The sequence below is a fragment of the Ovis aries genome, chromosome 5 (genome assembly GCF_016772045.2).
Source record: "Ovis aries strain OAR_USU_Benz2616 breed Rambouillet chromosome 5, ARS-UI_Ramb_v3.0, whole genome shotgun sequence".
Taxonomy (NCBI): domain Eukaryota; kingdom Metazoa; phylum Chordata; class Mammalia; order Artiodactyla; family Bovidae; genus Ovis; species Ovis aries.
The window spans coordinates 10498013-10520493 of NC_056058.1; the positions used below are offsets into that span (position 1 = coordinate 10498013).

General features: G+C 43.9%; 1 protein-coding gene and 1 non-coding gene across 9 annotated transcripts in view; one reads left to right on the plus strand and one right to left on the minus strand.

The window, feature by feature from the left end:
* Nucleotides 1-22481, plus strand: part of CACNA1A (calcium voltage-gated channel subunit alpha1 A) — a 373308-nt gene that overhangs the window by 169972 nt on the left and 180855 nt on the right. For all 8 annotated transcript variants that reach the window (XM_060415385.1, XM_060415383.1, XM_060415387.1 and 5 more), the window contains 2 exons: nt 1274-1380; nt 4427-4566. In XM_060415385.1, the coding sequence (XP_060271368.1) occupies nt 1274-1380; nt 4427-4566 (247 nt within the window). The remainder of the gene's footprint in view (nt 1-1273; nt 1381-4426; nt 4567-22481) is intronic.
* On the minus strand, nt 17696-17802 carry LOC114115122 (U6 spliceosomal RNA). The gene has a single exon (XR_003589605.1). It is a non-coding gene; the product is annotated as a U6 spliceosomal RNA (small nuclear RNA).

The following is a 22481-nucleotide window of genomic DNA, read 5'->3' on the forward strand; positions in this document are numbered from 1 at the left end:
TTTTTTTTTTCATTTTCTTGACAATGTCCTTTGAAGCACAAATGTTCTAAATTTTGGCAAAGTCCGATTTGTCTGTTTTTACTTTTGTTGATCATGCTTTTGATATCAAACCCGATCACTGTATTTTATTTTTTATTTAATTTTTATTTTAAATTGGAATGTAGTTGATTTACAGTGTCGTGTTAGTTTCAGGTATAAGCAAAGTGAATCAGTTATGTACATACACACATACACACATATATATATTCATTCCTTTTCAGATTCTTTCCCCGTACAGGTTATTACAGAATGTTGAACAGATTCTCTGTGCTATAGAGTAGGTCCTTGCTGATTATCTATTTTATATATAAGTTAATATGTTAATGTTATATATATATTATATATAATAGTTATATGTTAATCCCAAACTCCTGATTTATCCCTCCCCAACCCCACTTTCCCCTTTGGTAACTGTAAGTTTGTTTTCTGAGTCTGTGAGGCTGTTTCTGTCTTCTGAATAAGTTCACTTGTATCATATTTTGGAATCCACGTATAAGTGATATCATATGGCATTTATTTGTATTTATCTGACTGACTTTATATGATAATCCCTAATTGCATCCATGTTGCTACAAACAGCATTATTCCATTCTTTTTTATGGCTCAGGAATAGCCCATTGCATGTATGTACCCCATCTTCTTTATCCATCCTTCTGTGGATGGACATCTAAGATGGGCATTTTGGTATCAGATCTGATCACTGTATTTTAAACTGCAACCACCAACCTCCTTTCCTGCGTTTTCTCTCTGCAGCATTCGCCATACAGTACTGTATGCCTCTCCTCCACAAGGGCAGAAATTTCTGTCAGTTTTACTCTCAGCTGTGACCCTGTGCCCAGGACCTGGCACACAGTAGGTGCTAAATTGATATTTGTCCAGTGAAGGTTGGAGGTGAGATGGAGGAAGAGCATCTGCATTTTCCTTACAGAATCATCTGCTGGGTTTCATGGCAGTGAAACTCCTCTGTATGAAGCTGTGTTGGTAGATCCATGTCAGACTCACAGAGTGTATGACACCAAGCGTGAACCGTAAAGTAAGCTAAGGACTTTGGATGATAGTGATGTGTGTAGGTTCATCACGGGTGACAAATGAACCACTCTGGTGGGGGACGTTCATAACAGGGCAGGCTGTGCCTGTGTGGGGGCAGGGGACATGTGGGAAATCCCTGTATCTTCCACTCAATTGTGCTTTGAATCTAAACAAAGCTGGAAAGATTTTCCTTAACTCTGTGATACTCCCTTTGAATATATGATTTTAGCCACCATCATAGCAAACTGCATCGTCCTCGCCCTGGAGCAGCACCTACCTGATGATGACAAGACTCCTATGTCTGAACGACTGGTAAGTGACGTCTCTCCACCGGGGTCTCTGCTTTGCTGGCACACTGATGTGGTTGTGGGATCTGAGAGCAGACTGGGCTCTTAGCCTTGTCTCCAAGAACCAGATCCTGGGCCCCCTGCCTGTTGTTGTTTAGTTGCTAAGTCCTGTCCGACTCTTTTGCGACCCCATGAACTGGAACCCACTAGGCTCCTCTGTCCATGGGATTTCTCAGGCCAGAATATTGGAGTGGGTTACCATTTCCTGCTCCAAGGGGTCTTCCCAACCTAGGGATCAAACCCGTGTCTTTTGCATTGCAGGAGGATTCTTTACCACTCAGCCACCGTGGAAGCCCTGGGGAACCTAAATTTCATGAATACCAATAATCTGGGGAGAGAGAAGTCCTCGCTGCCCGTCCTCCACTCCCGCCCCCACCCCCGCCCAGCAGACCTCTTGTGAATCTGGAGAGGGATGGAGGGGTCACGTTGTCCATGAGAAGTCACATTCAGAACAAAATTTTGGGGAATTCTCTGGCAATTGGGTGGCAAGACTTGATGCTTTCACTCTTAGGGCCCAGGTTCAATCCCTGGATGGGGAACTAAGATCCTGCAAGTCTGGTGGCACAGCCAAAAGAATTTAAATACATAAATAAATTTTTAAAAAATACAAACAAACCAAAATTCTTGTGAAAAATATTGACCATACATAAATACATGGAGAACAGTACCATGAACCCCTCATGAACTCATCATCCAGAGACAACAAATATCAAGATTTTGACTCACTTCACGTTTCCTTTTGTTTTTTATTTCCTTGGTTTGTTTTTCTTGGCCAAAGTATTTTAAGGCAAATCCCAAGCAATACATCAATTCACTGCCATATACTTAAGTCTGCATTGCTCAAAATTTGGGCACTTTCTGGGACTTACCTGGTGGTCCAGTGGTTAGGACTTGGTGCTTTCAATGCCATGGCCTGGGTTCAAACCCTGGCTGAAGAACTAAGATCCCACAAGGCACATAGAGTGGCCAAAAAAGGCGCTTTCTTACATCACCCCAGTGACATGTTGACATCCAACACGCCAGTGGTTCCTGGGAATCATCAGAAACCCAGCCAGTAATCAAATATCCACAATTCCTTCAGAAATGGCATCTTACAGGTTGTTTTGTTTGAACCAAGATCCGCACATGGTCTAGATTTGATGTTAAGGCTTTTAATCTAAGGCAGTTATCTTCTCTCTTGCCATTGACTCTGCAGAAACCAGTCCAGTTGCCCTAAGGAAGGTCCCACATTCTGACTTTTGTGTGGTTGCTTGCTTAGGGTATCATTTAGCTGGTTTCTCTTTTCTCCAGCTTTACTATACATGAATATCAGCTCTGGAGTCAAAATCCAGTCAAAATCCAGTTTGATCTGGTGGAACTCTGCAGAGCTGTAAAGTAGCACTAAGTTCACTCTCGATGCCCCAAGCCATCCCCCAGCCCCCTGGTTTGCCTCCTGGCATTCTGACAACCCCAAGAAGGAGAACTTTTTCCTTCCCATCACGATTTCAAAGCCAGTTTTCAAAACTCAAGTGTAAGGAGAGAGAGATGTTAGAAGTCACTCCTTCCTAATCCACGTAATATTGATGATCTCAAGGCTCTTACATGTTAATAACTACGTACTGGGCCTCCAAGGTGGTGCTGCAGAAGAACCTGCCTGCCGATGCAGGAGACGTGGGTTTGATCCCTGGGTCGGGAAGATCCCCTGGAGTAGGAAATGGCAACCCACACCAGTATTCTTGCCTGGGAAATCTCACGGACAGAGGAGCCTGGTGGGCTACAGTCCATGGGGTCACAGAGTCAGACACAACCCAGCACACGTGTATATTATAATGTGTTTCCTAAAAATAGAACTAGTCCAGAAAAACAATGACTTAAAACTTTTTTGTTTGTTTTTGCTCAAGATCAGGCTAAGTAAAAAGAGTTTGTTGAAAGAATAGTAAGCAAATAGTAGTAGCGATGGTGAGCTGGTATGGGAAAGCTCGTGGAAGGAGAATGAAATGAAGCTTGAGAAGCATTGTCATTAACAAATGAGGGAGACAGCAACGGAGGGGCTCTGATGGAACAAAGCTTATAGCTTAATTCCAAGTATTAATACTATAGAGTGTCAGCTGGAAGCCAGACATGGCCGGAGGTCTGGCAGGGAGCTGGGAGCTGAAACATTAGCCATTTACCAGCCAGTGCAGAAGTATTCATTCCAATATTTTCTCAACCTGAACTGCTGTACTGGTGCATACCAGCTTAGAATCATCACAAGTGTCAGATTTGGGGGCTTGGAGGAGAGACCAGTGCACAGCGACCAACCCCAGGGTCCTCGATGATGTATGTGATAAGTAGATATTCTAAACCGACGCTTTCTTGTGGAACTTTCTACAGTGGTGGAAATATCCAACATCTGCACTGTCCAATACGTTAGCCACCAGAAATGGGACTAGTGTGACAGCAGAACTGAGTCTTTCATTTTATTTCCCTTAAATTTATTTTTTATTATATGTTTACTATTCTTGGCTGTGCTGGGTCTTCATTGCTCTGCGTGGGCTTTCTCTAGTGGCAGTGAGTGGGGGCTACTCTTCATTGCGGTGTGCAGGCTTTTCATTACAGAGGCTTCTCTTGTTGCAGAGCAAGGCTCCAGGTGCATAGGCACCGTAGTTGCGGCCCTCAGGCTTAGTTGCCCCACGACATAGGGGATCTTCCCCAATCAAGGATCAAACTCATGTCCCCTGCATTGGCAGGCAGATTCCCAACCACTGGACCACCAGGAAATCCCTTCATTTCAATTTAAATAGTCACACATGGCGGCCTAAGTAGTGTGTAAAGTTGGCCAAATGGAAAGGAGTCGTCTTTTCCATGCTTCTGTTTTTCTCGCAGTAGCTTTTGGACAAGGTTACTCCAGGCAGGATGCCATGAGGCACGGTAAGGGCTGGAAAGTCTGGAGAAGTGAGGGGAAGTGGGTAGAGATTCTGGGTGGGTGGTTCCCTGTTCATGCCGCCCTCTGCCCAGCCAAAGACACTAATCTTACCTTCTCCCTCTTCCAGGATGACACAGAACCATACTTCATTGGAATTTTTTGTTTCGAGGCTGGAATTAAAATCATCGCCCTTGGATTTGCCTTCCATAAAGGCTCTTACTTGAGGAATGGCTGGAATGTGATGGACTTTGTGGTGGTGCTAACAGGGTAAGTGGCCTGTACTATGTTTCTTAGAATTATCTTGAAGGATGAGAACTCTGAAAATGTAAGGATTGGTGTCATCCAGGCTGGGCTCAGAAATGCTGAGCCCCTGTGTTCTTCAGTGTGCTTCTGCCCTCTTACCCAACCCCCCTCACCTCCTCATCTCAGCTGGAGATCACAGCAGATGCTTTCTGTTACAATTAGAATAATAGCTTATTAGAATTGACTGCTTCCAAAGTGCTTTACGTGCATTCTCTCATTTAATCCTCACAACAATCCAATGAATTAGGAAACATTAATATTCCCATGTGAGCGCTGAAGAATCTGAATCATAGAAGGAACTTGTTTGCGATCGCCCAGCTAGTAAGTGACAGAGCTGGGATTTGAACCTGAGATGATATCATTCCAGAATTCAAGTTTGTAACTATTGTGCACACGTGGTCCTTTTGCTTTGCTTGGGGGAATACCCTGCCTTTATTTTAAATTGGTAAATGCTTTTTGAGGACTTCAGGGTGCAAGAGATTGTGGTGGGATTATGGAGAAAACCAGTTGAAGTAAGGTGCAGTCAATGCCTCTGAGGAGGTTTCAGATCTGATATAATGAACCAGAGGTAAAAGGTAAAAGGTGAAGGTGTATACACCGTCCACCTTGTATAAGGTAACTCTAGCTGGTATAACGGCAACAACAAAATCCAAAACTAGGTAATGACTTAAACACAACAGAAGTTTTATTTCTTGCTTGTTGAAAGATCAAAACAGTTGTTTCTCGTTGGCTTCTTTCCTCTGCACAGTGATTGAGGGACCCAGGCCCTCAATATACATTGTGGTCCCCTATTGTTGACTCACAGATTGGGTCTGCGTGTCTACAGGAGATCATAGGAGAGACATGAATGTGGATGGTGATGCTTGGGGCAGGGAGGCGGTTGTAGAGTCCTGGCTAGAACCTGGCTCGTAACCTCTCTCACTCATACAGGCTTCTGCTCGAATTCAGGCACATGCCCATGCATGGCCCAGGGAAGCTGGGAAGCAGCACACCCTGCTTAGAAGGAAATGGAAACGGATTTGGTGGCTCGTCAGCCAGCCTCCATTACTGGCCCCAAAGCCCTTTATCCAGTCCCAGTATAGGCTTTACCATTTTGTGATGATTTCAGACTCCTTTGCTTATTCACGCCTCCCCTCCGAGCTAAGTCTTTTCCTTCTCTCCCAAGAGCCCTATTCACTGGGAGACATTCCTCATAGTTCTCCTATATGAGAGCCCAGTTTTCCTCTATGGAATTATAATCCTCTATGGGATCTTTTGCGGCAGGGGGGGAGGGGTGGGGCCTCCAAAATCACTGCAGATGGTGATTGCAGCCATGAAATTAAAGGACGCTTACCCCTTGGAAAGAAAGTTATGTCCAACCTAGACAGCATATTAAAAAGCAGAGACATTACTTTGTCAACAAAGGTCCATCTAGTCAAGGCTATGGTTTTTCCAGTGGTCATGTATGGATGTGAGAGGTGAACTATAAAGAAAGCTGAATGCCGAAGAATTGGTGCATTTTGAACTGTGGTGTTGGAGAAGACTCTTGAGAGTCCCTTGGACTGCAGGGAGATCCAACCAGTCCATCCTAAAGGAGATCAGTCCCGGGTGTTCATTGGAAGGACTGATGTTGAAGCTGAAACTGCAATACTTTGGTCACCTGATGTGAAGAGCTGACTCATTTGCAAAGACCCTGATGCTGGGAAAGATTGAGGGCAGGAGGAGAAGGGGACAACAGAGGATGAGATGGTTGGATGGCATCACCAACACAATGGACATGGGTTTGGGTGAACTCCAGGAGCTGGTGATGGAGAGGGAGGCCTGGCGTGCTGCGGTTCATGGGGTCAAAAAGAGTTGGACACGACTGAGCGACTGAACTGAGCTGAACTGATGGGATCATTTCTGTGTGGGAATCACAGTTCTCTCTGTTGTTTAGTCGCCAAGTCATGTCTTTGTGATCCCATGGACTGAGCTCTTTGTGACCCCATGGACTGTAGCCTGCCAGGCTCCTCTGTCCATGGGACTTCCCAGGCAAGAGTACTGGAGTGGGTTGCCACTTCCTTCTCCAAGTTTTCTTCCCTGGGATTCTATTTCTCCTCTGGGCCCTGTTGCTGCTCCAGGTCCTTTCTCTCTTGGCAGACGTCGTGGGTCTTAGTGTCCATGCTGTGTTGGCTGGCCTCTCATAATTCAGGTTTTAAATGTATCTGTCGTTTAAAGCAACGTTGCTTCTCACAGAAGGAGCTGTGTGAGTTGGGCTCTTTTGGTAGAGGCTTTCAGGTTTGAGTGGTCTGTTATGAGGGCCAGCCCTAGTGCTTTCTGACGGGGGCTCCGTTTGCTGTGCCCACTGTCCTTTGCCTCATGACCTTGGAAGGTTCCTCGGACATATCATGGCATCGAGCACTTTTCTCTTTGCTTACTAGGAAACTCGTGTGTGCAACAGCTCAATGGTTGACTTTGTTGTTGTTTAAAAATGTATTATGAAAAAAGATGTGATAGAAATAATCATTTCTAAAAAGGTATAATAGAATAATTCTAAAAGAAGTGGAGGACCATATAGCAAATCATATAACAAATATTCGTTGGATGAATATTTGCATGAACAATATTCATCCAATGAATATTTATTGGGCAACTACTATATGCTCTGGAACACAGCAGTGGTCAAAACAGACAAAAATCCCTCCTCTTGTAGGGCTAACATTCTAGTGGTGAAGAAAGGCAAGATGCATGAATGAATACAATATCTAGTGTGTTAGGTGTTGATGAGATATTTTTAGAGAAAAAATAAAGCAGAGAAGGGATGGGATGTATTATGGGCAGGAGGGCTAGAAGTCAGGGAAGACTAGCATCAGGGAGGTGGTATTTGAATGAAAACCTAGAGGAAGTGAGTGAATAAGCCATGGGCCGAAGGAGGAGCGTGCCAGGCAGAGAGAGCAGCAAGTGCCAAGGGCCAGAGGTTGAGCTGCGTCTGGTGGGTTTGGTGAACAGTGATGAGGCCAGCATGCCTGGAACAGAGTGAGTGAGGGGGAAGTGGAGGAGGTGAGCACAGGGAGGTGATGGGGCAAACTGCCATCGAAATGAAACGTTTACGTGATTAAGAATTTGATATTCCATTCAGAGACTACTTGTTCAAGTAGATTAACCTTTACACAGATTCAGGAATACATCATTTGATCTTCTTTTATCTTTTCCTTTTTGTTTTCAATCAGAAACTTTAGGAATATCTAGTAAAAAGGTCTTATCCGTATTTCACCGAAGGTTCTTTTTGACTAAGAAAACAGTATGTTTCAACTGTTGTTGAAAGCACAGGAAGTTGTAGTAAAATATACAACCAATAAAAGTAAACATTGGTGACCAAAAAAAGCACAACCTTTACGTACAGCATAGAGAACTCTACGCAATACTCTGTAATGACCTATGTGGGAAAAGAATCTAAATAGAGTGGATGTGTGTATATGCAAAGCCAATTCACTTTGCTCTATACCTGAAACCACCACAGTGTTGTAAATCAACTATACTCCAGTAATAACTTTTTTCTTAAAAATGCAATCTTTTTAACACTGTGTAAGCCCCTGCACTCCCTTTCCTGGCCCCATTCTTTTCTCTCCATCCAGAAGCACTTTCCTGAATTTTGTGCTTATCGTTTCTGTTTATGTATTTACACTTTTATATAAGAATATAAGAAGTATATGATACTTATGTTACAGTTTAATTAGAGAAGTATGTAAGAAGTATGAGCTTAATCTGCTTGACGAGAATGGTCCCATCCATCCGTTTTCACTGCTTCATGGTACTCCGTGCTGTGAACATTCTACCATGTATTTATACATTTGGGTTGTTTCCAGCTTTGTGCTATTTTGGACAAAGCTGTCCCCTCGTTCTTGTGAGTGCATTTCTCTAGGGCATATGCCCAGGAGTGGAATTGCTGACTTGTATGCTCTATGCATTCCCAGCTTCACTAGATCCTGCCAAATTGCTCTGCAAAGTGGTTGTACCAACTTATGCTCCCTGGGGGCTGACTTCTGCTGCTAGAGGCTGGCTTGACCTTGATGGCAGGAAGAAGCCTTCAAAACCCCTGTTTTCTGTAACATGGTTCTTGAAACACCTAGGGAAGCTCATATACTGTTGAGCATATAGTAAGTCTCAATAAGTGATTAGTAAGTTCTTCCTTGGTGGCTCGCATAGTCAGGAAACTGTCTGCAATGCAGAAGACCCAGGTTTGATCCCTGAGTCGGGAAAATCCTCTGGAGAAGGGAATGGCACCCTGCTCCAGTGTTCTTGTGTGGAGAATCCCATGGACAGAGGAGCCTGGCAGGCTACAGTCCATGGGGTCGCCAAGAGTCACACACAACTGAGCGGCTAAGACACACAGACACATACAAGTTGAAAGGTAGCCATTGGATAGGCCAGTCTGCTGCCTGGATGTTTCTATCCACTACGCAGTTTACAACAGGGTGATCTTTTATTCTCAGTTCCCTGATACTTGATGAGCCCCTAGAGAAGAAAGTCTTCCTCTGGGGCAGATTGGTCCTAAGGATGCAAGCTTGTAGTTGGAATTAATGGGATCCATGAGCCATCTGAAATTTCATGCCAAAATTGTGTGTGTGTGTGTGTGTTTTCCTGGTCTGTAGTTTTCAGCAGAGTCTCAGTGGGGTCCTGATTTGAACGCTACCAGGAGCCCCTGCTGTGGATTCTATTCATTTCTTAACCCCTTCTCCTTTCCTTCTTTGTCTTCTCTTTTCCTTTCTCTTGCTTTTGTCTTAACTTCTCCAGTAATCAACCCTTCTTTCTTACTGTCTGGTGGTTCTGTCTCCTTCAGATCGGGCACATAGCTCAAATTTTATTACTTCAAATTCTAAGGGGCTGTTGGATCTCCTCTTGGGTTATAAGTGAGGAACAGAGAGAGAAGACTCTAGTGTCCCTGCACACCTAGACTTCTGTGCAATGTTAGCAATGGGAAATGCAATAAACTCTTAATTTTGTGTTCTTGGGGGAAGGGGACTCAAGTGTATTAATTTGACATTGAAACAAAGATGACTTGAATGTGCGCTTTCTGATTAAAACATTGTGTTCTCATATTTCAAAGCAATCTGCAGCATTAAAATACCATTCACTTTTCAGGGATTACCAATGTTTTGGCCATCTTTTGGTGTGACATTTGGTGAAAAAGACCTTACCCATGGATTTTTGTGTGCTCTGTGTAGCTCAAAGCCTCAGAGACATTTTAACTTTGTAGTTGATCAACCCTATTTATAGCATCCTCCATGTGTATTTGGAATTTGATCATTAAACTGAAAATATATAAGAGGAAGATTTGAAAAGCTTGGCTATGTTTCTGAGATAACAGAGTTCTTGCTGTAATGTTGAAATATACGTATACATCAAAGAAGTCAGATAACACACTTGTGCATGTTAAGAAAAGAGACTGCAAATGCTTCCAGGGTAGGAGCAAAGATGACTGTTTTTTCAATTCCTGGGCTTAGCCCTGTACCTGACATATAGCAGGTGGTCAGTAAAATAAATGTTTGCCACGCTGGCAGGTGGTAACATTTCTGATAATCAGAGTGTTCTGGAAAAATCTGTTTTTGCTGTTTAGTCGCTAAGTCATGTCCAACTCATTTGTGACCCCATGGACTGAGCCCCACCAGGCTCCTCTGTCCATTGGGTATCCCAGGCAAGAATACTGGAGTAGGTTGCCGTTTGCTTCTCCAAGAGATCTTCATGACCCGTGGATTGAACCCATGTCTCCTACATTGGCGGATGGATTCTTTACCACTGAGCCACCTGAGAAGCCCTCTGGGAAGTTTACCAAGCTATTTAAGGAGATGGGGACCCCTGCGTTGATAGAAATAGTTGAACAGTCCAGGAGTCTAGATACCCTGATACCCAGATACCCAGTGCAGATACCCTGACATTAGGTCTTTACCTGCTCTCATATTTTGTGACTATAAGAAAACAAAGGTTCCTTTTTTGAAAGGTCCTATGAACCACACCAGGCTTTGGGCAGTTTTGTGTTAAGGACAGAGGTGAGGAAAAGACTCAAGTACTTGGAGACCAGCAGGAAAGGACGTTGACATTGTTTTCATAGCATCATTGAATGTTAGAACTCAGTGGACTCTGGCAGGTCCAACCCCTTTATTTTACTCACAGGAAGTAAAGACACAGAGGGAAGAAGTAATTTGCCCAAAGTCATGTTGAGATGGTGGGTAATCAGAAGTCTTCCAAAATCAGAAGATAATGTTCATGTCAAGGAGTCTTGGTGTCCCAGTTTGGAGGTCAGTGGGGGTAGTATAGATAGCTAATGCCACCTCTTGGATTCCACCATCAGAGCTTTGCCTTTTCTTTCCCTCGTCTCTCCAAATACCCAGCCTGTGATCCCTTTCTAGAGAAATAGGGAGCCTCAGAGAGTAATTCCAATTTCCCATTTTTTTCCTTAAATAGTTAAAGAAACTGAGGACCAGAAGGGTCAAAGTAACTTGGCCAGAGTCACACACCTCTCACATTCTCTTGCTTTTTTGACTAATTGAACAGCAGATGTAGTTGTTCCTCGGCCTCTCCTGCATTGCCTGCAAATGAAAACATTCCAAACAACAACAGTAAACCACAACTAGCATTCTGACTCACAGGACCAACTAACGGCTTCTATAAATGCCGGCAGCATTTTATTTTAATGTCTCTTTGCATTAATCCCCACCCCACCCCCCAGCAGAGGATCAGTCAGTCACCCCTGGTACCAGAAAGATTCCCCACTGTGACACAAATGCTTTTTATCACTCAGAGAGTTTTGTCGTTGAGAGAGCATCGATCTTCTTAGTGTTCAGAGTATTTGGTTGTCATGATATTTGCTGAACCGTGTTCCATCAAGAATCGCTTCACTTCCTAGCAGCAGGAGCTTGTTTGTCCATCTTGGAGCGACAGTGATGATAATGATGCTGGCTGCCGTGATTTTTGTTCTCGTCATTTATTGAGCACTTACTGTGTGCCAGCACTATATTAACAATTTCATGTGTGTTATCACTTTTCAGTTCCACAAGACCTTTCTTTAGAGGGGAATTTGAGGCTCAGAGAGATCAAGCTACTTACAAAGGGTCCCACAGTTAGTAAATGGCAGATTAGGATCTCAGCTGCCCTGCTAGGACACATCCCTAAGTCTAGGATATCCCTGAGTCAAATTAAGTTTAGACAAAGAGCTATATTCAGCCCAGTATCCTTATGAACATAATACTTGTTATTAAGAACAGTGACAGTATCGACACTCTAGAACTTACAAAGCAGTTATAACATGATATACTGTGTATATATAAATATATGCTCAGTTAATTCTTACGACCCTCTGAGTTAAGTACCATTGTTATTCCCACTTCACAGATGAAGAAACTGAGGCTCAAAGGACTTCAATAACTTGCCCAAATTCACCTACCTCAAAATAGTGCAGCCAGGATTTGAACTCAGGCAGATACGGATCCAGAATCCATTTTTCTTGAGTCCATTTTCCCTAAAGTCAAGTTTTTCAGGGAAGTCACCAGGCAGTCCTTCATTTTCACCCTCATCTTGGGCTCCATGGTGGCAGGAAAGAACTGGGCAATGTAGCTTTCTAAAAATGGGAAATTGGCATAGTCTACATAGCTAAGACCTGGGCCTCAAAGTCATGGGACTGACTGTCTGCCACTGATGAACTTGAGAATGTGAGCTGATCTCTCTGAACCTTGGTTTTCTCACCTGGAAAATACGAGTAACGAGAGTGTCTACCTCTTAGAGCTGTGGCCGGGAATTGTTGTTTAGTCCCTGAGTTGTGTCCAGCTCTTCTGTGACTCCATGGACTGTAGCCTGCCAGGTTCCTCTGTCCATGGGATTTCCCCAGGCAAAAATACTGGGAAGAGTTATCATTTCCTCCTCCAAGGGACCTTCCCAACTCAGGAATGGAACCTGCACCTCTTGCTTAGCAGGCAGATTCTTTAACCCTGAGTCACCTGGGAATAGAGGAGGCAAAGTAAGTGGCAGATACTGTGGCCTGTGCCCCTGAAGCTGTTTGAGTGCTTCATAAATGGGAGTTGGTGAACTGAAGGGAAAGTTGAAACAGATTCTTTTGGTGGAGTGTGGTTGCTGCACATGTCCCACTCTTCATTAGTTCATCTCACCTCCGGGTTTACTTGCGACTGTAGTGGGCACTTCCTATGCAGCTCAGCTCTTTGCACCTCCAGTACACTCATCTCTCTGCATCTCTGATGCAGAGTCTTCTCCAGAATCATAGGAGTTTGTTCGGCCCATATGACAGACACTGAACACCAGCCAGGAGCAGCCCTCAACCAATGAGCAAGGATGCTGATGTATAAATACCCTCACTTTCCCATTGTTCAGTGAGAAAACTCAGAGGTTTGTTCTACAGCTTCTTAAAGAATCTTAGCAGGATTGAATTCCAGGTGCTCACAATGAAACCTATTCATTGGTACACACTTTACCAACTTTTTGCTTCACTCTCTTGTAATTCCGTGGCCTCCCAAAAGTCCTTGTCTTGGATCTCCTTTCAGGGAATCCCAAAACAATACAAGGAGTAATAGCCAGACGCCCAATGGGTTAGAGATTTCAGCACCCGGGACAGCGCCCAGCACACTTGCTTGTCTAAAAGTGTCCTCCTTTCTCGCTCTGCCCCCGCCTGGGGTGGGGCAGGATTGAGAGAAGGCCAGATGGCCAGGTGACGTTGTTCTGTACTGAGCTTCTTGGCCATTTTCCCTGTGTGGCTGGAGAAGACCTTGCCATCCATCTCTCTGCAGGTTTGGGGGCTGATAGAGGTCTTGTCCTCTTGAATTGCTGTGACAAATGCCAGCCGGCCTCTGAAGAGGCATCTGGTCACTGCTTCTATGGTTTTCAGGGCTGATGACTGCTCTCTTCTCACCAAGGCAGGGAGACAGCTGTCCTGCGGGCAAAGGAAATCTCAGTGGAACAGGAAGCAAGTGGGTGCCTGGGGCCAAGGTGGAGGCTGCCAGCTGAAAAGACACTGTGCTTTGATTTATGCCGGAAGGAACTATAGGACCTGCTGATGCCGTGTTATGACAGAGGTTGTAGGAGCTGGACAGCCTCTCCTCTCTCCAAAAACCTGGGCCTGATCCAGAGACAAAAGGCTGTCACCTTCAGTGGGGTTGTGTAGTAGAAGGATGAAGCTGAGAACTTGGGAAGGGGGAGAAGAAATCGAGGGAGGGGGGTCATTTAAGGAAAACAAAGAACCCATTTTCATGACTTCTCTGGTTATATTCAGCCCTTTGGCTATCTCACCCAACTTTAAGAGTTTAAATACTCCTTCTAGGGATGTCCCTGGTAGTCCAGTGGCTGAGACTCTGTGCTCCCAATGCCAGGGGCCCGGGTTTGATCCCTAGTCCGGGAACTAGATCCCACATGCTGCAACTAAGATCTGGCACACCCAAATAAATAAAAATTTTAAAGTATTTTAAAATAAATAAATACATACTCCTTCTATGTTGCTGTTTCCCAAACTTACATCTCCAACCCGGACCTCTCTCAAAATCCCACTTTGGAGGAGGAGTTCACCATCCAAAACCAAGCTCCTGATCATCCAGTGTTGTCCCTCCATCTCTTCCCCTGACAGTGAATAGCAGCTGTGTCCTTCCAGGAGCTCTGACCAACAATCTTGATGCCTCCTGGCATGGACATGGCAGTAATGTCTGACTCTTTGAGACCCCACGGATTGGAGCCCACCATGCTCCTCTGTCCATGGTAAGAATAGTGGAATGGGTTGCCTTTCCCTTCTGTAGGGACATCTTCCTGATGCAGGGATCGAACCCGAGTCTCCTCTATCCACGGCAGATTCTTTACCATCTGAGCTGCCAGGGAAGCCCCCAATTCTATAGGTTCCAACTTTAACATGCATTCAGTACTTTTTCTGCCTCTGCTGTCTCCACCCTGGGCTGGGCCGTCATCATCTCTTGCCTGGGTTGTTAGAGCAGTGTCTGCCCAGGGCTCTCTGCTTCTGCCCTCCTTCCCCACAGTCTGTTATCAACACAAGCAGCCAGAAAGATCCCTTGAACACCTAAATTAGATCAAATCACTTTTCTGCTGACTTTTCTACTTTGTCTTCTCCACTGAGTGAACCATCCCTCCTGTGGTTCACTCAGTGGAGAAGCCACAGTCCTCAGCCTGGCCCGCAAGGACCTACCTGCATCAGCTCGCAACCTCATCACTCCCTGTTCTCCTTCTCACTCGCTTGGCTTCAGTTCACCAGGCTCCTGTTATTACTGTTCCTTGAACACTTCAGGCAAGTTTGAAAACTCAGGGCTTTTGCACTTCCAGTTCTGCCTGGTATGCTCTTTGCCCAAATATCTGCTCTATCCATTCTCTTATCTTCAAGACTTTACTCCAGGGTTCTCTGACCCTTTACTTAAAATTTTAAAATTCCCAACGCTTTCTGTCCTCTTTCATTTATTGATTTTTTTCCACACATTTGGCGCTTTCTGACAAGTTGAATACTTTACCTATTTATTTTTTTGCCCATCTTCTTCACTAGGTCAAACACCATGAGGCAGGGATTTCATTTCTTCTGCCCAAGGTTGTATTCCCCAGTGCCTGGAGTAGTGCCTGGCACACAATAAGTGCTCAATAAATGTTTCTGAATGAATGAACCAATCAATGGTTCTTATGACCTACCACTGTTAAGGGAAGTTTCGCCGAAAAATAAACTGATCCAGAGGTCACAAAGTCCCTACCTGAATGCCCATGCATGTTGGCTGGTCTAGATAACGTGGTGCAGTTTTAGAGGTCAGTGGGAGTGTCAGCTTAATTAACCGTTGCATGTACTGGGGGCTGGAATATACCTACACCTGGTGTGGTCCTACTCCAGGAGTTATGGCATATCTTTTGTGTCATAGCTCTGAATGGGCTAAAACTCCGTTGAAATTAGCTTCGTTAGCTATCTCGCATCAATAAAGTGGTATAAGTATGAACAGATTTGTGCGGAAGGGGAAGAGCCTGATCAAGGGTGTGTTCTCAGGCTTTACTGTGTGTGGTTTTTGCACAGAACCAGGCAGCTGGAGTACATTTTCTTTTTTAAAAAATTTACTTATTTATTTGGGCTGGGCTGGGTCTTTTTTGCTGTGCGAGGGCTTTCTAGTGAGTGGGGGCTACTCTTCCGTTGTGGTGTGCGGGCGTCTCATTGTAGTGGCTTCTCTTGTTGCAGAAGAAGAACACTAAATGGAACAATAGGAAGAACTGACCTCGCTATTCAGTTGTTATGTTCTTCCTTTTCTTTTTATATATGTGCTAATTCCATATTGATGATTGCACGCAGGCTTCAGTGGTTGCAGCTCTTGGGACCCAGAGCACAAGTTTAGCAGTTGTGATGCTCAGGCTTAGTTGCGCCGCAGCCTGAGGGATCTTCCTACACCAGGGATTGAATCTGTGTCCCCTGCATTGGCGGGTGGATTCTTATCCACTGTACCACCAGGGAAGTCCTGGAGTACATTTTCTTTTTTTTTTTTTATTTTTTTTTTTATTTTATTTTTTTTAGTTTTTTTATTTTTAAATTTTACAATCTTTAATTCTTACATGCATTCCCAAACATGAACCCCCTCCCACCTCCCTCCCCATAACATCTTTCTGGGTCATCCCCATGCACCAGCCCCAAGCATGCTGCATCCTGCGTCAGACATAGACTGGCGATTCAATTCACATGATAGTATACATGTTAGAATGTCATTCTCCCAAATCATCCCACCCTCTCCCTCTCCCTCTGAGTCCAAAAGTCCGTTATACACATCTGTGTCTCTTTCCCTGTCTTGCATACAGGGTCGTCATTGCCATCTTCCTAAATTCCATATATATGTGTTAGTATACTGTATTGGTGTTTTTCTTTCTGGCTTACTTCACTCTGTATCATCGGCTCCAGTTTTATCCATCTCATCAGAACTGATTCAAATGAATTCTTTTTAATGGCTGAGTAATACTCCATTGTGTATATGTACCACAGCTTTCTTATCCATTCATCTGCTGATGGACATCTAGGTTGTTTCCATGTCCTGGCTATTATAAACAGTGCTGCGATGAACATTGGGGTACATGTGTCTCTTTCAATTCTGGTTTCCTCGGTGTGTATGCCCAGAAGTGGGATTGCTGGGTCATAAGGTAGTTCTATTTGCAATTTTTTAAGGAATCTCCACACTGTTTTCCATAGTGGCTGTACTAGTTTGCATTCCCACCAACAGTGTAGGAGGGTTCCCTTTTCTCCACACCCTCGCCAGCATTTATTGCTTGCAGATTTTTGGATTGCAGCCATTCTGACTGGTGTGAAGTGGTACCTCATTGTGGTTTTGATTTGCATTTCTCTAATAATGAGTGATGTTGAGCATCTTTTCATGTGTTTGTTAGCCATCCGTATGTCTTCTTTGGAGAAATGTCTATTTAGTTCTTTGGCCCATTTTTTGATTGGGTCGTTTATTTTCTGGAGTTGAGCTGCAGAAGTTGCTTGTATATTTTTGAGATTAGTTGTTTGTCAGTTGCTTCATTTGCTATTATTTTCTCCCATTCAGAAGGCTGTCTTTTCACCTTGCTTATATTTTCCTTTGTTGTGCAGAAGCTTTTAATTTTAATTAGATCCCATTTGTTTATTTTTGCTTTTATTTCCAGCATTCTGGGAGGTGGATCATAGAGGATCCTGCTGTGATTTATGTCTGAGAGTGTTTTGCCTATGTTCTCCTCTAGGAGTTTTATAGTTTCTGATCTTACATTTAGATCTTTAATCCATTTTGAGTTTATTTTTGTGTGCGGTGTTAGAAAGTGATCTAGTTTCATTCTTTTACAAGTGGTTGACCAGTTTTCCCAGCACCACTTGTTAAAGAGATTGTCTTTACTCCATTGTATATTCTTGCCTCCTTTGTCAAAGATAAGGTGTCCATATGTGTGTGGATTTATCTCTGGGCTTTCTATTTTGTTCCATTGATCTATATGTCTGTCTTTGTGCCAGTACCATACTGTCTTGATGACTGTGGCTTTGTAATAGAGCCTGAAGTCAGGCAAGTTGATTCCTCCAGTTCCATTCTTCTTTCTCAAGATTGCTTTGGCTATTCGAGGTTTTTTGTATTTCCATACAAATCTTGAAATGATTTGTTCTAAAAATATGGAACGCTTCACGAATTTGCGTGTCATCCTTGCGCAGGGGCCATGCTAATCTTCTCTGTATCGTTCCAATTTTAGTATATGTGCTGCCGAAGCGAGCACTGGAGTACATTTTCTAAGTGTGTAATTCACCTATGTGTAAATCTCTTTTGGAGTCATCATGACTAACGAGTATCGAATACTTTGCTCCCAAGAGTGCCTTCAGCCTTATGAAGCTTTGATTTCAGAAGTCAAGTGTTTTTTAGGTGATACTGGAGGGACATAGGCTGTGGGTTGTTTTGTTTTCACTGCTCATGGGCACATTTGGAGACCACCCACAGAATTTCAGGACATGAAACTCTGGCATCAGGGACAGAGGCAGGAAGGAAACCCAAGATTCTTAAGTCTTGCTCTGGGCATGAAAATGTGGCTGGTGATGTTTCTTTCGCTTCATGTTGGTATTCTAGAGATTATAGGATATTAATAAGATTTAACGGACAGAAGGGATCAGACTGGGAGGTCTTCATAAACTAAACTGAGGAGTTTGTACTGGTAGGAAGTAGCCTGGATGTTTTCAAAGAAGAAACTGCAAAATGTGTAGCAGAATCACATCTTATGCAAATCTGACTTTCACAAAATCATTGATATGTAATTAGCACATATATAAAAAGAAAAAGGAAGAATATAGTAACTGAATAGTGAGGTCATTTCTCCCAATCATTCCATTTAGTGAACTTTTTCCGAAGAGTCAGCTGAAACCATTCATAGATCCTAGTACATCGGTTTGGAATGCTTTTTTTCTGTAAGTTAACAGTGGAGGCAACTTTCTCATTAGAGGCTTTTGTCACCTGACTTAGAAATCCACAAGTCAGTAGACCAGGGCTAGTGAATAGCTCAGTGATGTTCTTCTGCCTTCCTCAGTGTGTTGTATTTTTACTTCAGGCTGTCTTTCCTCAAGGTTGCAAAGTGGCTGTCTCAATAAAATACAGTCAAGAGGAAGAGGGAGAAGGGGGAGGAGGTAGAGAAAGGGGAAAGGGCAGAAGAGGAGGAGGTTCCTGATTGTGATGGACTAAGTCCCTTGAGATGATTCTAAGTCTGGGATGATTTGGGACTCACTTAGAATAGTGGCAATAGGAAGGAAAAGATGGACTTAAGGTCTGTTTCACCAGGAAAAAGAACATTCCAGAACATGACTATCAACTATTTTTTAAATTTCTTCAGTTGAAATATAGCTGATTTACAGTGTTGTGACTGTTGAGTTTTTATGTATTTATTTTGGGCTCTGCTAGGTCTTCATTCCTTCACTCGGGCTTTCCTCTAGTTGCAGTGTGTGGGCTTCTGATTGTGGTGGCTGCTCGCTGTGGAGCTTGGGCTCTGGGGCACACGGGCTTCAGCAGTTGTGGTGTGTGGGCTCAGTAGTTACGGCTCGAGGACTCTAGCGTGCAGGCCCGGTAGGTGAGGTGCACTGGCTTAGTTGCTCTGTGGCGTGTGGGATCTTCCCAGACCAGGGGTGGAACCCGTGTCCCCTGAATTGGCAGGCAGATTCTTTACTGCTGGACCAGCAGGGGAGTCCTCAGCTGACTACTGACTGCTGCCATTGATGGGGTACAGGGAGCTTCTAGTGAGAAGAACTTCTTTCAGTCATGTTGAGGTCCCTGCAAGACATCAAAGCAGAAATACTGCTTTGCAGACAGATGGGGATATGTTTAAGGCTTGACTGCCTGTCCAGATTTGAGAGTCATCCACAGAAAAGGTTGGCTGAAGCTGAAAGTGACTGAGCCCTGTAGGCATGATGGTGTCACAGACAGGAACACAGGGTCAGAGAGGCACCCACAGCTAGGGAACAGAGGGCGAAAGAGGAGCAGAGAAGGAAGCAGACGTGGTAGACGGGTAGTGAGGAAGACAGACCAGCTGTGTTGATTGCAGCAGAAGAGACAAGAAAATCCCTAGGGCTTTGGGGCTTTCTACTGACATACCTCGGAGATACCGTGAGTTCAGTTCCAGGCCACCACAATAAAGTAAATAGTGCGGTAAAGTGAGTCCCATGAATTTTTTGGTTTCCGAGTACATATGAAAATTATGTTCGCACTATACTGGTAGTCTATTAAGAGGGCAGTAGCATTCTATCTTTTTTTCATGTTGTTGAATGTATCAGAGCTTTTTAAATTTTTAACATCTTTATTGGAATATAATTGCTTTACAATCTTGTGTTAGTTTCTGCTGTACAACAAAGTGAATCAGCTGTAAGGATACATATATCCCCTCCTCCTTGAGCCTCCCTCCCACTCTCCCCATCCCACCCCTCTAGGTCATCACAGAGCGCGGAGCTGAGTTCCCTGTGCTACACAGCAACTTCCCACTAGCTAGCTGTTTTACACATGGTAGTAAATATATGTCAGTGCAATGGCATTCTATCTTAAAAATGTACATACCTTAATTTTAAAATATTTTATTGCTAAAAAATGCTGACCATCCAAGTAGTAACATCAAAGAGCCCTGGTCACAAATCCCCATGCCAAATATATTATATTAATAATATTGTATGTGTTATTATTAATAATGAAAAGTTTGAAATACTGTAAGAATTATCAAAATGTGACACAGAGGCATGACGTGAGCAAATGCTTTTGGAAGAAATGGCAATAGATTTGCTCAAAGCAGGGTTCCTGCAAGCCTCCAATTTATAAAAAATGCAATGTCTCCAAAGCACAATAAAATGAAGTATGTCTGAAAATGAGCTTCCTCTATAGCTCAGCAGTAAAGAATCTGCCTGTCAATGCAGGAGACATGGGTTCAATCCTTGGGTCAGGAAGATCCCCTGGAGAAGGAATTGACAACCCACTCCAGTATTCTTGCCTAAGAAATCCCATGGACTGGGGTGCCTGACAGGCCTCATTCCATAGGGTTGCAAAGAGTCAGACATGCCTAAGGAACCGAGCATACGCTTATATGCCTAAATATGAGAGAAAAAGAGGATTGTTTATAGGGAATTTGGGGGTGCATGAAATTTTGGCAGCAGATGTCTGATTGAAAGAAAAGTAAGCAATAAGTCTAACTCATTCAGGAAGCTTGTCAAAGACAGGAAGAAGGAAAACATTTGGTCATTCCTACCATCTCTGCCTAAGATACGATGGGTTAGGTGGTCTCATTGGAGAATAGCTCAATTTCCTGGGCCTTTTTCCTCTCCTTAAAATTTTGTATCAGAAGTGTAAGATCATGGGCATGTTTAGAAAGATGAAGAAAATGAGCATCACGTATGTATTGTGTGCTGTGTTAAGTCGCTTCAGTCATATCCGACTCTTTGCGACCCCATGGGGGTAGCCGCCAGGCTCCTCTGTCCATGGGATTCTCCCGGCAAGAATACTGGAGTGGGTTGCCGCTTCCTCCTTTAGGGGATCTTCCCAACCCAGGGGCTGAATCCACGTCTCTTAAGCCTCAGGCATTGACAGGCGGGTTCTTTACCACTAGCCCTACCTGGGAAGCCCATATTATTATATATCTCTTCATAAATAAAATTCTGGTTATATTATACCATAGTGATTAGGACCACGGGCTTTGGAATTGGAACAGATTTAAAACCCAGCCCCATTGTTTCCAAGCTGTGTGGCCTTGGGCAAGTGACACTATCTCTCTGAATGTTAGCTTCTTCAAATGAAAAACAAGAGTAATGATACTCCCTTCCCATGTAGAGTTGTTTCTAAAGGTTTAATGTGTTAGTGTCTGACACAGTGTGCATTGAGTGTATGTATGGTATTTACCAATGGATGGTCTGAAGAAAAAGGTAGGGATATGATGCTTCTTTGGACCTCAGCTTCCTCATCTGTGAAATGGGAATAATGATTGTACCTACCTATCAGGTAGGATTCAGTGAGATATTAGTTGTAAAACACTTAGAAACTGGCAGAGAGTAAGTGCTCAATATTAGCTATTATAAGACTAATAACTATAATTATAATGATGATAATAGTTATTACTACTGCTCCAGGCCCAGTTCCATAGACTAGCAAGTTGACTATAGAGAACATTTGCTTTTATTAGTTGGGGACCCAAATTCCAACCTCTTCTTCAATCTGCAGAGACCCCCCCTTTGTGTGTCATCCTGCTGAACCACGGGGCCTCATACTCACAAGTTGAAGGCTGAAGCGGGGGGATGTCTTCCTCTCTCCGCCCCTTGGCAGTCAAGGCATGTGAGTTAACCTCAGCCAGTCCCAAGCTTCCTCACTCAGGAATGTGAAAATGGAGCAAGTGCTTCCCCAGTGGCTCAGTGGTAAAGAATCTGCCTGCAGCATAGGAGATGCAGGTTTGATCCCTGGGTTGGGAAGACCCCTGGAGAAGGAAATGGCAACCCACTCCAGTTTTCTTGCCTGGAGAATCCCATGGACAAAGGAGCCTGGCATGTTACAGCCTTATAGTCCATGGGGTCACAAAACGAGTTGGACATGACTTAGCAACTAAACCACTGACTCAGTCATGAAGGATGGTTCTGGATTCCTTCATGGCAGCCTGCTGCAGTGAGGGTTAGTCTGGCTGTATTATTCCTGCTGATTGTCCAAGTCCCCTCCTCTGGCCTCTTGGTAGTTACAATCTGAGCTTCCTAAAAATCCCTTTTATGCCTAAGACATCTGGTCAGTTTCTAGGTTTTGCAACCCAGAACCCAAAGCAACCTTGAGACGAGGATTTGAGGGCAGTGGTTGTCTGTAGATGCCGGGAAACGAAGGAGAGGAGAGGGCTCAGATAATGAAGGTGAGGCAGTCAGTGGAACAGATTCACAGATCTCAGAATCAAACTTGTGGTTACCAAAG